This window comes from Solanum dulcamara, chromosome 3 (assembly GCF_947179165.1).
Source record: "Solanum dulcamara chromosome 3, daSolDulc1.2, whole genome shotgun sequence".
NCBI classification, from domain to species: domain Eukaryota; kingdom Viridiplantae; phylum Streptophyta; class Magnoliopsida; order Solanales; family Solanaceae; genus Solanum; species Solanum dulcamara.
In genome coordinates, this window is record NC_077239.1 from 76666394 (window position 1) to 76683300 (window position 16907).

General features: G+C 33.9%; 1 protein-coding gene across 2 annotated transcripts; it reads left to right on the forward strand.

The window, feature by feature from the left end:
* The first annotated feature begins 7378 nt into the window (after nucleotides 1-7378).
* On the forward strand, nucleotides 7379-16779 carry LOC129883033 (protein NETWORKED 1A-like). 2 transcript variants are annotated; one of them, XM_055957576.1, is made up of 5 exons: nucleotides 7379-7615; nucleotides 8395-8485; nucleotides 8620-8767; nucleotides 10537-14807; nucleotides 15299-16779. In XM_055957576.1, the coding sequence occupies exons 3-5, from the start codon at nucleotides 8668-8670 to the stop codon at nucleotides 16520-16522; spliced, it is 5595 nt and encodes a 1864-aa protein (XP_055813551.1). In that variant the 5' UTR covers nucleotides 7379-7615; nucleotides 8395-8485; nucleotides 8620-8667; the 3' UTR covers nucleotides 16523-16779. The 2 variants fall into 2 exon arrangements, with proteins under 2 accessions (XP_055813551.1, XP_055813553.1); XM_055957578.1 differs by lacking the exon at nucleotides 7379-7615 and adding an exon at nucleotides 7936-7953.
* The last annotated feature ends 128 nt before the right edge of the window (nucleotides 16780-16907 follow it).

Sequence of the window (16907 nt, forward strand, 5' to 3'; positions counted from 1 at the left end):
TTAAAAAGATAGAATATATGTAGATTTGATTTTTATTTTTATGGGATAGAAAGACTTTTTGGTGAACTCTCAACTAGATATAATACATTTCAACTGGTTATAAAATTAAGAAAGATTATTTCTTTTTGAAATTTGTAATCTAAACAATCGTAATATCTATGAGGGTTCTTTCTGATTAAAACTTAATAGGAAAAGTATGTTTTACTATATTAATTGAAACAAAGAGAATGGGGTCTGTTTAATTTCATGTGCCACATAACTCTTTCCTAAGCTTTTTGCTGGGTTGTAGTGTTGGAATCAAGGGGTGGGGGTGGGGTACCTTTTTGTATAATTCAGGACTAGATGAATGATCTACAAGTTCGGAGTCGAATGGATAATTATTTTTTTGTAAAAATTTTAAAACGGTGATTGATTTTAGGATGAAATCAAAAGGATAAAAACACATCTTGCCGTGCGTTTTAGGAATAAATTTTCTTTAAATAGTTAATATTTAGGGATACATTTTCTTAAAATAGGTAAAATTTGTAATTTTAAATATAGCATGAATTATTAGCTACAACACATAAATATGATATAATAATATAAAGCTTTCTTACTGTAACTGTTTATATATTACTAAAACTCATACTATTATAATTAGTGTATACGTAACTAATATACTAACTTACATTTTCGAATGCGGAATCAAACTTTAATGTAGTAAGCTCAAATTTATATTCTGAATGAATATATCATTAACTTTTTAAATTTGTCTAAACATATAATAAAAAAAAATAGTAGACACTATTAAAATATTATTATTTTCTCATTGAAAAATATTAGGCGATTATTTTAAATGCCTCTGATCGACTGGTCCACCTTTTTGTCACTATGAATGTATACTTATTACGTGTGTATATTACACTAAATTTCATGTATACAAAATTCGTATAGAAGAATGTATATTCACTTTTTAATCACAAAACTATATGGTCTCGTCTTTAATTAATAATATAATGTGTCAGAATAATAAACTCTGACTCATTCAATTGTACAGTACTGTTGGCAAACTAATGAGAGTAGTCAATGAGGCATGTGAAAGTGGACCCAATTGGCTATAATATTATGGCATGACAAAAGCTCATATATACTTCACCTTTCACATGCACTAATATATGGTTTTTCTTTTGGTTTCTTAGGTATCCGTATTGAAGTTCGACTATTTTAAATTTGTAACGTGACTTGTGTAGGGTTCTATTATGGGAAAATCACATTTTGTCAAGAATATTTTCATATTCAGAGTCGAATTCAAAACCTTTGATTTAGAGAGAAACAGTCTAATCCACTGCCCCTCATTCATTGGTGGTATGCACTAATATATGTTGAAACTCTTGTTTCATATCTATATCGGATTAAGGTTAGGAGGTGATTATTACATGCACAAGTCATTAATCACACACTAATTACTATCTCAGCAGAAATGAGATTTACTAATAACCAAAGAAACTCTCTTGGTGATTTGCCACTAATCACTTTGGTATACTATTTCAATCATATTAGTTTGCAATTATCTTTCTTTCTTATTCTTAATAACTTAATTGGTTAGAGATTTGATTGAATGAATGTCATTTTTGGTAGTTTTCAAACAAATCCAAGACAATTATATTGTCAAGTGAAACATATGGAAGTTTCACATAGTGTTTGTTTAATGCCCCTTTTAATATTTTTTTGGTTTTTCATTTTTCGTACAATTTTATTAGTGCTTTACTAATTAGTGAATATTATATCTAAATCTAATGTTAGTACCCACTTTGAATTCCAACCAGTAATTCGTATTATGCTTAATACTTCACTTATTTTTCGTTTTCTTCAAAATTCAGAGAAGAAGATTAAAAATATATTTAAACTGGAAAAGACAAACTAGTTTTAAGAAAATTCACAAAAAGCTAGAGTCTAGAGAGATAACTAATGGCATTTTTTTAAAAAATAAATATATATTTTATTTTTATTTCCAATTACAGGAAGGGACAGGGAAAATGGGACAATATATTAGAATGTCACTAATATATACTACTAACCTTGATATTATTGGTGTTATTTTACGATAATTAATGAGACAGCTAATAAATGTGTATAATAATTTTTTTCTACAAGATTTTTTGGTAAGATTTTAACGAAATACATTATTTATTAAATGAGGAGAGAGTATTATAAATATCTTATATTATGAATGTCCTTTTTTATTAGATAAACTTGCAATTAAATAAGCCTTACACAACAATTTTTGTTTTTCCATAAATAGAAAATAATTCAATTCATTTGTACAACAATTTAAAGTTGAATAAAATATCGATTTCTATATATACTATTCTCTAATATATTTACTTTATAGTCTTAATTTTTATAGCATACAAATTATAATGTCCCGATCTAATATACAAAATCCTGTTACTGATCTAAAGTATACGACCCTACATGCCCTTTCGAAAGAGAAAATAACTTACACTTGTATATAATAAAATGTGTATGTAATAAGTACCAGTTTAGAGTATAATTAAGGAGATAATAAAAGAACACATATTTTAACCATCATTTTTTTAGAATTTTACACTTCAAACTATAAGTAGATTTTCTTTTTAATATAGTAAATCATCATCTATCTATTAAAACATACTTCGGAACTGATTAGGATAACTACTAGTTATTTCCTTTCCTATCTAAACAATTACCCTCTACTCAAAAAGAAAATAATTGATAGTTGGAGGGGGTGGGGGTGGGGGGTTGGTTGTGAAACTCACCAAAAAAAATAAAATCAAATCTGTTTTCACCATTAATTCTAATTTAAAAAAGAAGGCCAAATACATAGACAGTCCGTCTAACTTGTCTCCATTTCTCATTTTGACAATCCATCTCAATCTTTGTTCCATTTTAACTCTTCAACCCCATTTTTTAATATATTATTAAGATACAAAATACTAATTTTTATGCTTTCATTATTTTTATTTATACTCTTCAATTGCAGTTTTGCACTGTAAAAATCGAAGGACATCCTTTAATTTTTGGAAAAATAAATAAATTAGTATTCATCCGTCGATTTTTCTATAAAAAACAGTAATTTTTTTATGGTTTCTACGCAATTTTATGTGAAAAATAATCGATGAAAGTAGGTAAATTTTCTTTTGAAAAATTATTGACAACCTGACGGACTCTATCGGATTTTGGTATTTTTTTAAATTGTGTTATTAGTAATAAATCAGAGTTTTTTTTTACCCTTGTCGAAGATGAGTTCTTTTTTTAGCTATGAGTTAAAAATTAGAAAGCGAGATTTGGGGTAAACCCGGAAAACATGATCTTATAAAGCATGTAGTGTTATTTAATGGAATATTTCGTTCCTTATCATGTTTATTAATACGCGTTGAATAGTTTATATTGGATAATATTTTTGTATTTTAATGATATATTAAAAATAAATTTGGAGAGTTAAAATGAAAAAAAGAATAAGATAGGGTAGCAAAAATGAAAAATGGGGCTAAGTTATTAGTGGGGTTGTCTATGTATTTAATTGGCCTTGAATGAATGTTGAACAATAAATATATAGTACTTCATATATATATGCCTTTCTTGAGAAGGAAAAGGTTGGTAAGGAAAAATAAGTACTCATTTCATTTCTTTTCTATGTATGTACCTCTTTTGCCAACTAATTATTTAATTCTTGAAAAGCTAATTATTATTGTTGGGAAAAGTAGGCAAAAAGCTTTTAACATTATGTATAAGAAGAAAGGTCAATTCCATCAATATCACAAAGTCCCCACTACTTACCCTTCTTCCAAATTGATAAGCCAAATTCTACTTTATACATCTTTTTTTTTGACCCATGCTGAGGATGGGATCTTAAATTCTTATTGTAAAATTCAATGAAAAGAACAAAATGCTTATGCTTATGCTTTCTTTTCAAATATATCTATTTTGTTAATATTTATACGTTGGGTTAAAAAGGGATGATGATAGAAGCCAAGGAGGTGCCCATATTTCTTGGTCCACATTTTGGAAGTTTTTATTTATATTTTTAATGTAATAATCCAAAATATGAACCTAAGCTCCAATAATTTGCCTATGTCCCATTCTTTCAAGATCATGCACTAATACTGTTTATTTCACCATTTATATATTTTTCACTTTGCTATAAAGTTTGAATACAACTTTTTAGTCCATGCATGCTTTTTTAAAAATAAAAGTAAAAATTGGGGATAGGGTAGGAGGATTACGAGATGATCGGGAATCAGACTATCATCAACAAATCAACAAAGTAAAAATTTAAGTAATCAAACAACTGAGTTATTAAGATTTTTCTAAATACATGCATTTGAATACGACATTAATATTCTCTATTATTTTGTATCCGCATTTTTCTTGTAATGGTCTTGCATTAGGGCGGGTTAAAGCAGAAGCTCTTTCTACCGAGAGTTATTTTAGTTGTTTTCCATAGAGTAATAAATCAACTATTCTCCTGTATATATACATTTAGAACTGTATTGTGAATAAATTTGCATTTTCCTTATAATAAATAGTCGGAACACGTTTTATTCCAATGAAATTATATTTTCTAGGTCATTAGGAATTACTGAAAATAGTATTTAAAAAGGTCACTGGATTAGGGCATTAGCCATAATAATATGTACTTAATTGAATTAATTGTTAATTAACTGCTACAACTTCTTTTTTTATTCCAAATGTAGCTAGGCCAAATAGTCAAAGACCAACAACTCCATCCAAATTAATGGAGGCACAATTTTTTCCACTATGATTAATTGAAACTATATGGCAGATTAGGTGGAAATAAGTATGAAATAAATTAGCATGTTGGAAAAAACAAAAAATTGATCTCTTATTTGTACAATTTTTCCAATCTTTCTTTTCTTTTTTTGCTAATATAAATCTCATGGTGAAAATTTAAAATATAAAATACATGTTTACCTTAACCTAGTAATTATTAATACACTTTTTGTTGCTATTTTCAGGTTCGTTTTTTTTCTTTCAAAAAATGTACTATTTGGTTATACATTATGTTAACTTTTCACTCCAATTTTTTTTAATAAAAAAATCAATGTAAAAAATATTCCTCTTAAAATTTCAATATTTTTTCTAGTGAAATACATATTCAAACATAACTTTAAATTTCAAACACATTTTTTCAACTTAATTTTAAACGCTATTTTTCTATTCAAATATTAAGCAATTCAGGTTCAAATGCCTACTTAGTATGATTTAATATAAATGTCATATATGGATAAACTTTACCATATAAGAAGTCCAACAAATATTTTCTAAACCTATTGACAGATATCTACAACAACAATATACCCAAATTTTTTTTATAAATACCTATTTTTTTAATATACGTGTGACCAAATCAAATTACTTGTACTGTTGTACATGTAAATTGAAGAAATATAAATTAGCAAAATATAATATGGTAATGCTAATAACATTTATTTGCTTAATCGTGATTATTTTTACTTGAGGTTGAAATTAGTGGAAAGAAGAGAAGTTCACATCATATCTACTTTTGCTTTAAGTATTTGATAAGCCAGCGAAGCTTTCACGCATGTATATGCTTTAAGGTAAACAAAAGAAAGAAAATAATATTAAAACTGAATCTGAATTGTTGTTTTAAAAAAAAAAAAAAGAAGAGAAAATTTATAAAATTAATATCAAAATTGTGTAAAAATAAACATAAATTCAATTGAATGTTACAAGAAATTTTATTGAAGAAATTGTGGACCAAAGATCAGATTTTCCTTAAAAGAAAATGTGTGGGGTGAGTGGTTTAGTCCTGCAAAAGCCTTCATTCTTCACTTTGCACTTTTTAGCAGCTTTTCAAATTTAAAATTAATTAATTAATGACATTAACATGTTTGCTAAAACTATGCTTTTTCAGTTTTAGTAGCTTTTCAAAAAGATATATATATATATATATATATATATATATATATATATATATATATATATATATATATTTGCAAATATATTAAAAGTAGAACGTTAGAAGATGAATCAATTTTAATTGGATAAGTATATGTTTATATGCAACCAGGTTATAAAATTCGCAACATAATTTTTAAAAAAAAATTCAAATCAACATTATTTAATCGGAACTTGCAATAATTACAATTACTAAATCTTATATGAATTAACATATTTGGCTGTAGAATCGTATTTTGGCGAATTATTTGTACTTAAAATCACTCAAACAAAATGCTAAATTCTCCAAGAAATCAGACTCCCAAGTTGATTCACCTAAATTTACCTTAATTGGATAAAGATTGTATGTTATATGTTGTCGATCTATAAAATCTACAATAATGATGTGACTAAAATTTCTTCTTCCACATCTAATTAATGTTTCTTTAAAAAAATATTATTTTAACGTTATTCTATCGGAACTGCTTCGCCTATTTCTTATTATGGCGGCTATGTTTTCGTGGCGTTAAGGCAAAGCCTGCTGGACTTGCTGGTTATTCAGAGCTGGCTGTCGGATTTCGTCCTGCAACTAGAAGAAGATCGCTTCGAGGGAATGCCCCAGATCATTTGAAAAAAAAAATGCGTCAGTCACGCATCCTAATTGGTGAGCTTATGCCCTAGTCTAAACCTATTCGTCTTGCTAGCTTAAGGTCTTGGGAGTAAAGTTCTTCCCGGGCGGGGAAGGGGAACCCCATCGTGCTGGCTTGGAATGGAAGGACGACTACCCAAAAAGTCTTTTTTCGCAAGAAAACTTATACAAATTAAAATGTTTAATTGTAAAATCGTATTTAGCGAATTCTTTGTACTTATGATCACTCAAACAAATTGCTAACATTCTCCAAAAAATTCAGGCTCCCAAGTTGATTCACCTAAACAAAGAATAATTTTCATTTGAGAAAATCTTTTATTCTTGTGTAAAAAACTAAAAAGAAATATATGGAGTATCATTTATAAAAATGCAAAGAATAAAGAGAAGATCTGGTCTGCTTCTGCCACATATAAAGAGGTTCTTATAATCCCATAAAGAATTTAACTTCAAGTAAATTAATAATTAAAAAATATTTTAAAAATGAAATTAGACCCAAGAAAGAACATTTTTGAGATCCCAAGCAAGGGATATATTAGTCCAAAAATAAATAAATTAAGCACAACCCCATTCTTGGTCATGAGTATACAAGAGTTGTATTACCCAATAAAGTGCCGACAAAATCTCAACAATTTTTGTTTTAAAAAAAATAATTTTTTTTCAAGAAATCAAATTGATTAGGATCATTACTTCCTTTTTTGTTAGCACATTTACTCCATTTTACAACGTCAACTTTTTTACCCCCCCCCCCCCCCGTGCGCCAAACTAGAGTATATACATACATTATACACAGTGTGTAGTTGAACCTGTATTGAAAGGTGCAATCTTGAAGGGTTTTTTTCATATTTTGTCTACTTTTTACAGATTGTCACATTGACACTGTACCAACTAGAGGATAAAGAGAGAGAGTGAATGAGAAAGGGAGAGCAAGAAAGGAAATGGGGTAAGAGGGAATGAAGCAGCTAGTTGGTTCTTGATAATCATAGCTGCTAATCAGACTTCTGTTAATTCAGATTTCTGTAATCTTGGGTAACTTTCTGATTTTTTTTATGTTATAAAGATCCAATCTTTTTTGCTTGTTTTTTGAGGATCATTTGTTCTTGATGTGTAACTGTTTTGTATCTTTGAGGTTTTGTGTATCAATGTCACTTCTTATATCATTTTTTTGGCTTCTAGATTTTGGGTTTTTCGTTTAATTCTTAAAAAAAGAATGTTTTTTTGTGTGGTTTTAATCTTGCCCATTTGCTCAGAATCTTTGGCTTTCATGTTGGGATTTTGTAAATCTTGATAATTAGACTCTACTTTTAATCAGGGAAAAAAGAAGTCTTGGTTAATGAAGAGTTGATGAAAATTTCTCCATTCTTCTGGTGGGTTTTTTGTTCAATTCACAAAAAAGATTGATTTTTTGTTGGTTTTAATCTTGCCCATTTGCTCAGAATTTTTAGTTTTCATGTTGGGGTTGTGTAAATCTTGATAATTAGGACTCTACTCTACTTATAATCAGGGAAAAAAGAAGTCTTGGTTAATTAAGAGTTAGATGAAAATTTCTTCATTCTGATTTTGCTACTTGACAAGTCTATTTATGAGGCCTTGATCAGAATTAGAAGTTCCCCTCTTTCTTGTATGGACTTGATAAATCTTGTCAATTGGTGAATTCTTGGAAAATTCTGTTAAATCATGATGTGCATATCAATCCTTTTTTTTCTAATTAACAGTTGTCTTTTTTTTGAGAAGTTAATAGCTTCTAATTAACAGTTTGTAATGTATGAGACTTGATTCTCAATCAGTCCTTTTTTTTTCCTGTTCAGGTTGCCTTTGGTACACTGGCATTGGAACTTTTAAGTTGAAAAGTAACTGTAGCTGCAGCTGTGCTTTGTGCTTGCCAGAGCCACAGAACAGGTACTTTGCTATGATTTATTAGCTTTAATTCTCATTTCACGTAGTTCTCATCTCCAGGCCTTGATTCTCTACCCCAAAATTGGTTTGGGCTGCTTTCTTCTGAATTTGTTACTCTTTTCTCTTTTTTCCTGCAGTATTCTGCAAGGATAAATCCAGTTGTTTTTTTGTTCTTTGCTGGAGTCATGGCAACCTTGCCACATTCCGACTCCAGGCGCAAGTACTCTTGGTGGTGGGATAGTCATATCCCCAAGAACTCAAAATGGCTTCAGGAGAATCTTACTGGTGAGTATCTAGAGACTTGGTTCCTTTTGTCTTTGTTCTCCTAGCCCCTGCAGAAATTGCTTGATTATTAATTCATTTTTATCTGGAGAACGAGATCTCTGGTGTTCTTAATTGTGTCTTCTATGTTGTATTTTCTTTACCACATCATAAATAGGGATTTCTAAATACAGGATGATTGCGCTCAAATTGAACTATGATTGTCGGACTTGATACCATCTGCATCATGCATTCATGAAAGCATCAAAAGAAACAAATACATGTGCCACCTAGTGCTTGCTATTGTTTTTATTATATTGTGTTAAAAGATTTGTTGCACGCTCAAGTGCGTCCCTTTAAGTCTCAAAAAATTGCTCCATGCCCACTCAGATCGTACTTCTCTTTCAAATGTCTTTCCTTGTGTCTCGCTTTGTGCCTTTACCATAAGATTCTGTATTTAAACAATGTGGCCATTATGGGACATGTGTATACAATGTGCTTGGGATTTTGGTTACCTACAACTTTTTGGGGCTTTCAAGTTGGAGGTTTTTGAATTGGAGCGACGGTAAAGTTATCTCCATGTGACCTATAGGTCACAACTTTGAGCCGTAGAAGCAGCCATTGACCCTTGCATCAGGGTGGTCAGTCTAGATCACATCCCTTGGTGTGTGGCTCTTCCCTCGACCTGCATGAAGGCAGTGGTCCTTGCAATGGGCTGCCTTTTTTCCCAAGATGGGGGGTTTATGTCCAGAGTATTTTAAGCCTTCTCTACTGTAGGTTATATTTGCACGAAATGGTTGGAGTGTCTACATAGCTTATCTTTATGCCCAAAAGCAAGAGTACCATTCCATGGCTTTGCCTTGAACCTATGTTCTAGCTAGTCTTTACATTACCGGCCTCCCTCCTGAGGCAGATCTTCTGTGACGGATGTCTTGGGCTGCCCTCAAGACTTTTCACAAACTAATATTTGTTTTGATTGAATAACACATTCTGATGATCTTTAATAAGTAGGTATAGAGACCTATAGGTCGTTAGTATCAGTGAAAAGAAGGATCAATTTCATTCAACATTTGATTCACGGAAATTAAAAATATTTTCATTTTTTCAAAAGAGAATTAATTTGAAATATCTTTAAGAATTAGTTTTTGTCTCCCAAAAGTCTGTAAATTTTGTCTTTTCTGTTTCCGTATAGCCTGGCGCTTCCTCTTATCCAATCCGACTGCCTCCCTCTCTTGTGTATGTCATACAAAGTGCACCACCTGCCTAGTGTCAGTTGCATGTGAAAGAGAACCTTGCCTATTATTCCCTCATAAAATGACTGTTTCATGTAATCGAAGTATTACTTAGTACCCAATTCTTGCACAACGTATGCAAACACTTCAATTGGAACCATGTTTGCTAACCTCAACTAACTCCTGAGTTCATTCAACCTGGCACAATCACTACATCCATTTATTAACCACCTAGATATCCTACCATATGTGCATATATTACAGGTGGCTTAAAAGGTTAAGTGCAATTAAAGATTTATCTTTTTTAAAGTGAAACAGATCAAGCTTGTATCTACCACCAGTTTGACCTTAGCATACGTCCTAGTTATCTGGTTCGAACGATCGAAAGGTTTGCTCTAAATAGTCGTAAAGGCTGGTGGAATAATACTGTGGCATTAATTCTCCTTCCCCCGTTTAACGTCTTCTGCTTGGTTTACTGGAAAAGTTTGTATTAATTCTTTGTAATGGATTGTCTTATCCAAAATGTCCTAATTAACCTGTTTTTATTTCTTATTTTCGCAGAAATGGATTCTAAAGTGAAGGCTATGATCAAGCTCATCGAAGAAGATGCTGATTCATTTGCAAGAAGGGCTGAAATGTACTACAAGAAAAGGCCTGAGCTTATGAAATTAGTTGAGGAGTTCTACAGGGCATACAGGGCATTAGCTGAAAGATACGACCATGTAACAGGCGAACTTAAGCAGGCCCAGAAAACCATGTCAGAAGCATTTCCCGACCAAGTACAGTTTCTTCTTGAAGATTCACCAGTGAAATCTTCCGTACATGCGGCAGAGCCACATAGTCCAGAAGTGTTGCGTGGAGCTCATGCTTTTCCTGATACAGGTGACTTGCATCAGCATGCAGTGGGATTATTGCTGTCAAGAATGCATGCTATACACAAGAGTGGAACTTATAGTGGTGATGATAAGGGAACAAGTGAGTGGGGTCTAAAACAATTGCATGAGATGCTTGGGGCTGGAGAAGAAATGCTAAAGAACTCGAAGTTCCTTGAGGGAACCTTAAAGAAAGGATTGAACAGCAATACAGAGGAAAAAGAACAAATTTTGCATTCTCAAGTATCTGAATTATCAATTGAGAATGAAAACCTCAAGGCCAAAGTTCTTACTGAGTCAGAGCGTGCAGGTCAAGCTGAAGGCGAAGTTCAGATGCTGAAAGAAGCCCTAGCTGGTGTCGAGGCGGAAAAAGAAAGTACATTCCTGCAATATCAGCAATGCCTGGAAAAGTTGTCAGCTGTAGAGAGGGATCTCAGTGCTGCACACGAGGACTCCCTTAAGTTCAATGAATGGGCCAGTGAAGCAGGAAATGAAGCTCAGAAGTTGAAGGAATCACTTATCAAGCTGGAGGCTGAAAGAGATGCTGCTTTGAGCAAACACAAGGAGTATTTGGAACGGATATCCAGTTTGGAGGATAAGGCTTCTCAAGCACATGAAGACATAAAAGGAGTGAATGAGCGAGCAATTAAGGCAGAAAGTGAAGCTTGGCATCTGAGGAATGAGATCTGTAAATTAGAGTCTGAAAAGGACTGTTGTTTTCATCAGTACAAACAATGCCTGGAAAAGATATCTGAACTGGAGAAAAAACTCTTGCTGTCTCAGGAGGAATCCAGACTTCTTAGTGAGAAAGCCGATAGAGCTGAAAGTGAGATAAAGAAACTGAAAGATCTTGTTATGGAGCTAACTGAGAAGAAAGAAGTCTCAATCCGTGAATATAAAAACTGTCTGGAGAAAATATCCAAACTTGAGAATGAACTAACTTGTGCACAAGAGGATGTAAAACGCCTTAATGGTGAGCTTTCAGTGGGTGCTGCTAGGCTTAAAAATGCTGAAGAGAAGTGTTTTCTGCTGGAGACATCAAATCAGTCATTGCACTCTGAGGCAGATAACTTGGCAAAGAAGATAACTATGAAAGATCAAGAGCTTTCTCAGAAGCAAAGGGAGCTGGAGAAACTTCAAAGTGATTTGCAAAATGAGCACTTGAGGCATGCACAAATTGAAGCCTCGCTTTTGGCTTTGCAAAACTTGCATTCTCAATCTCAAGAGGAGCAGAAAGCGCTGGCATTGGAACTCAAAAATGGACTTCAACTTCTGAAGGACATGGAAACAAGCAAAAATAGTTTGGAAGATGAACTTCGGAGAATGAAGGATGAAAATCAAAGCCTGAGTGAACTGAAATTGTCCTCAACCTTCTCACAGGAGAATCTGGAAAATGAAATCCTTAGCCTGAGGAAGATGAAAACGAGACTCGAAGAGGAGGTTGCTGAACAAGTAGAACTTAATAACAACCTTCAGAAAAACATTTCATGTTTGAAGGAGGAAATCAAGGACCTAAACAGGAGCTACCAGGCTTTGGTGGAGCAAGTGAAGGGTGCAGGTTTAAACCCTGAGCGTATCGAGTCTTCAATAAAGAACTTGCAGGAAGAAAGCAGGGAGCTGAGAATAATCTCTGAGAAGGACAGAAAGGAGAAAGAAGTCCTTCAAAAAAAGCTGGAGGACATGGATGAACTTCTGAGAAAGAAGGCTGTTTTGGAGAGTTCCCTCTCAGACGTGAATGGCGAGTTGCAGGGATCTCAGGAAAATGTGAGGGCACTTCAAGAGTCTTGCCAAATTCTTAATGGAGAAAAATTGACCCTTGTTGCTGAGAAAGGTTCTTTGCTATCTCAGTTGCAAATTATAACTGATAGCATGCAGAAACTCCTAGAGAAAAATGCTGTTCTTGAGAACTCTCTTTTTGGTGCAAAAGTTGAACTTGAAGGTCTGAGGGAAAAATCCAAGGGTTTAGAAGAGATCTGCCAATTGCTGAAGAATGAGAAGTCCAATCTTCTTGCTGAAAGAGGTAACCTAGCGCTTCAGTTGGAAAATGTTGAACGGAGACTAGAATACCTGGAATCAAGATTTACAGGATTGGAAGAAAAATATTCTTGCCTGGAGAAGGACAAAAAAGCAACTAGCTTAGAAGTAGAAGAACTGAGAGTGGCAGTTGGAATGGAGAAACTAGAAAGGGCCAAACTTACTCATCAGAGTGAGACCCGATTGTTTAGTATGGAGAACCACATTCATCTTCTACAAGAAGAAAGCAAGTGGAGGAAGAAAGAATTTGAAGAGGAGCTTGACAAAGCTGTGAAAGCCCAGTGTGAAATTTTCATCCTGCAGAAATTCATACAAGACATGGAAGAAAAGAATTATAGTTTATTGGTGGACTGTCAGAAACATGTTGAGGCATCAAAATTGGCTGACAGGCTGATTACAGAGTTAGAAAATGAGAGCCTTGAGCAACAGGTCGAAGCAGAAGTTTTGCTGGATGAAATCGAAAGGTTGAGACTCGGGATATATCGGGTTTTCAAGGCCCTTGACAATGAATCTGATTTTGTATCTGAAGATAAGGTGGAAAATGAGCAAACATTTCTGCATCATATTTTGGGCAATATCGAGGATCTAAAATGTTCACTCAGAGAATATGAGGATGATAAGCAGCAGGAATTGGTTGAAAACTCTGTTCTCGTAACTTTACTTGTACAGCTGAAATCAGAGGCCCTCGAACTTGAATCAGTGAAGAAATCTGTAGAGAAAGAATTCAGTATCATGGCAGAGAAGCTTGTCACAGTGCAGAAAGACAATCACGAACTTCTAGAGATGAATAAGAAATTGGGACTGGAAGTGAGTAAAGGCAGTCAACTAACCGCTGTACTTGATGCAGAGGTTGGGAGTCTCTGTGTCAAGCATGATCAGTTGCAGACAGCTTATGTTGAATTAAAAAAGAAATACTCTCAAGTTCTTGAGGAGAACAGAACTTTGTTATTAAAGTTCACAGAGATCAAGGAGGAGAAATGGATGGTGGGGCAGGAAAATGATACCCTTTTACTAGATACACTTGCTCTTAGCAATCTCTCTACAATTTGGATGAGTTTTGGTAATGAGAAATCTGCTGAGCTGAAGTCAGTATGTGAAGATATGCACAATCTTCATGGTGTTATCAGTGACCTTGACAAGGAAATGGGCAAATTGAAGGAGAAGCTGGAAATGAAGGAAACCGAAAACTTACTCCTGAAGGAATCAGTTCAAAGGCTGGAAGAGGAGCTCTATGAAGTAAGGGAATCTAACAATCATTTGAAGTTGGAACTTTCCACTGGAAAAGAATTAATTGATAAGCAAGAAGCAGGACTCGTGGAAGCCAAGCAGAAGCTTATAGCATCTGAGAATTTGAACTCAGAGTTGTGTATGACTCTGGATGTGCTAAAAACTGACCGTCAAGAATCCATACAGACAAATGAAACTTTAGAAAAGAAGATGCTTGAAATATCAAGTACAAATACTACTCAAAACCAAGAAATTGAAGTCCTCCGGGAAGTGAATATGAACTTGGTAGCTGAACTGGGTAAGTTGCATGAAGAAATTGAAGAGCAACGAATGCGAGAAGAATATCTGAGTTCGGAGCTCCAAGAGAAAAACTATGAGTTTGAACTATGGGAGGCAGAGGCAGCAACCTTTTATTTTGATCTCCAGATCTCCTCCGTTCGTGAAGTACTTCTGGAAAACAAAATGAATGAGTTGACTGAGGTGTGTGAAAGACTCGAGGATAAAAATGCTTCCAAAGATTTGGAGATTCAACGGATGAAAGGAAAAATGATTTCAATGGAAGGTGAAATTGGAGAACTGAAGTCACAGTTACATTCATATGCTCCTGTAATTGCTTCTCTGAGGGATGACATTGTTTCACTTGAGCATAATGCTCTGCTCCTTGTGAAACTTAATCTAGCTCGCTCTCAGGAAGCAAAGGTAATGTACTTTCTCATATGTAAGCAGTATTTTCTTTTTCTTTCTTTATGTTTAGGTTTGAAGGGACATCTGGTCTTTCTGTACATGCCCATTGCTTTAAAACATCAATTGCTTTAAAACATCAATTGCTTTAAAACATCAATAAGTGATTTGATTGCTCAAAAGTTTCCTCCATATTTGCTTAGTCATAATGTGCAATAGATTGTCAACGGATATCTAGTTAAACAAACATTACTTTTAACATATATTTTGGAGTTGACTTGTGGATGTACTTGAAAACTTAATTTAAGTGCTCCAGAACATAAATGACAGGAAGCATCAGCATTCCTAAGTGTTATTCTCGTTTACTTCCTCTATTCTTGAGCTTCAAGCAGAGATTGTAGCAATTATCTCCAACTTGACGTCATCCTCACCTTCCTCCGGCTTATCACCGGCAGTCTGTTATCTCCAACTTTTTGCTGAAATTTTATTCTTTCTGCGTGAATTTGCAGTATGTTGAAATTGATGTTCAGTCCGATCAAATTAGCTCCAACAAGCTGACGGATGGTCAATCTATCATGCCAAAAGACGTTCTTGATTTGCAGGAGCTGAGGAATAGGATTAAAGCAGTTGAGAAAGTAGTGGAAGACATGAACAAGCCTATTTTGCATAAACCTTTACACATCAAGCCTGGTCGAGATAGTACTGCGAGTGAAATTGAGTCAGTAAAATCTCGGCCCAGTTTGGATAGAGAAAAACATGAAGTTGCAGGAAGGAGGAGTCATCAGAAGGAGCATGACGATGACCGTAATCGAAGGAAGACAAAACCCAAGTCCTTTGAAGTCAAAAATGGGACACTAATGAAAGATATACCACTTGATCATGTCTCTGATAGTTCACCAGAAAGAATTAAAAGAGCTCATTCTGCGGCAGAGAGAGTAGATGATCAGATGCTTGAGCTGTGGGAATCTGCAGAAGGCGGCAGCCTCAGTCGTAGTGTGAATGATATGAAGAAACGGGCAAATCATCCAACAGTGGGGGGGCCTATCATGCACAACCAATATAGGAATTTGGAGTGGAGGGGCAAACATCCACCTACGGAATCAGAAGTGGAGAAGGAGTTGGGTGTGGACAAGTTAGAGTTATCAATGAACTCGTCCGAGGCAAATCAAGAAATGAACAAAAAGATTCTCAAGCGACTTGCTTCCGATGCAGAGAAATTGATGAGTCTTCAATTGACTGTTGATAGCCTGAGAAGAAATTTGGAGGCAAACAAAAAGGCCAAAAAAACCAAAAATTTTGATTTTGAAACAGTTAAGGAGCAGCTACAAGAAGTTGAGGAAACTGTCGTACATCTGGTGAATTTGAATAGCCAATTGATGAAGAGTACAGAGGAAAGTACATCCTATTCTCCAAGCAGTGGTTCAGCAGACTCGAAAGAGGTCATGAATATCCGTCAGAAGAGAGTTTCAGAACAGGCAAGAAAGGGTTCTGAGAAGATTGGACGGTTGCAACTAGAGATTCAGAAAATTCAGTACATTTTGCTGAAACTGGACGATGAAAAGAAGAGCAAAGTTAGGAGCAAATTTTCCAGGAGTAGCACAGGCATCATACTGAAGAACTTCATTCATATCGGGAGGAGAAACAGCGAGAAGAAAAAGAAGGGTCCTATGTGTTGCTTTAGACCTTCCAGTAGCAGCAGCAGCAATAATGGCAGCATCAGATATCGCGTCTAATGGTTGAAACTTTTTCTTGAAAAACTGATCCTTGTTTAATTTTAGGGGAAGTGTTAAGAGTTAGGTTGGATCTAATTCCAAATAAGCTTTGTTCTCATGGCTACTATTTCGGTTTTTTAGACTTTTAACTGCCTAAAGAATTTTAGCAATGCTTTGTGTTTTGTAATTTTAATCTTTCTGAAACTCTCTAAGGTGTTTTTAGTTGATGGTATCTAATATTAGTTGTTGCATGGAGCCACTATGCTTCAGCTTGTGCATATACATTTCTGAAAGTCTCTTAACCAGTGCACTTTTTAAGTAATGGCAAACCAAAGAATTTTTTTTTTTAGTCTTTGATGTATTCCGGAATAAGTTATCCCACCATGTATATAGGATAACTTATTTC

What these genes read in the sequence shown, in the direction of transcription:
- LOC129883033 (XM_055957576.1), top strand. Translation starts at nt 8,668, where the DNA reads ATGGCAACCTTGCCACATTCCGACTCCAGGCGCAAGTACTCTTGGTGG. An exon ending in GCTTCAGGAGAATCTTACTG is followed by an intron (nt 8,768 to 10,536) that starts GTGAGTATCTAG and finishes TTATTTTCGCAG; the next exon opens with AAATGGATTCTAAAGTGAAG. An exon ending in CTCGCTCTCAGGAAGCAAAG is followed by an intron (nt 14,808 to 15,298) that starts GTAATGTACTTT and finishes GTGAATTTGCAG; the next exon opens with TATGTTGAAATTGATGTTCA.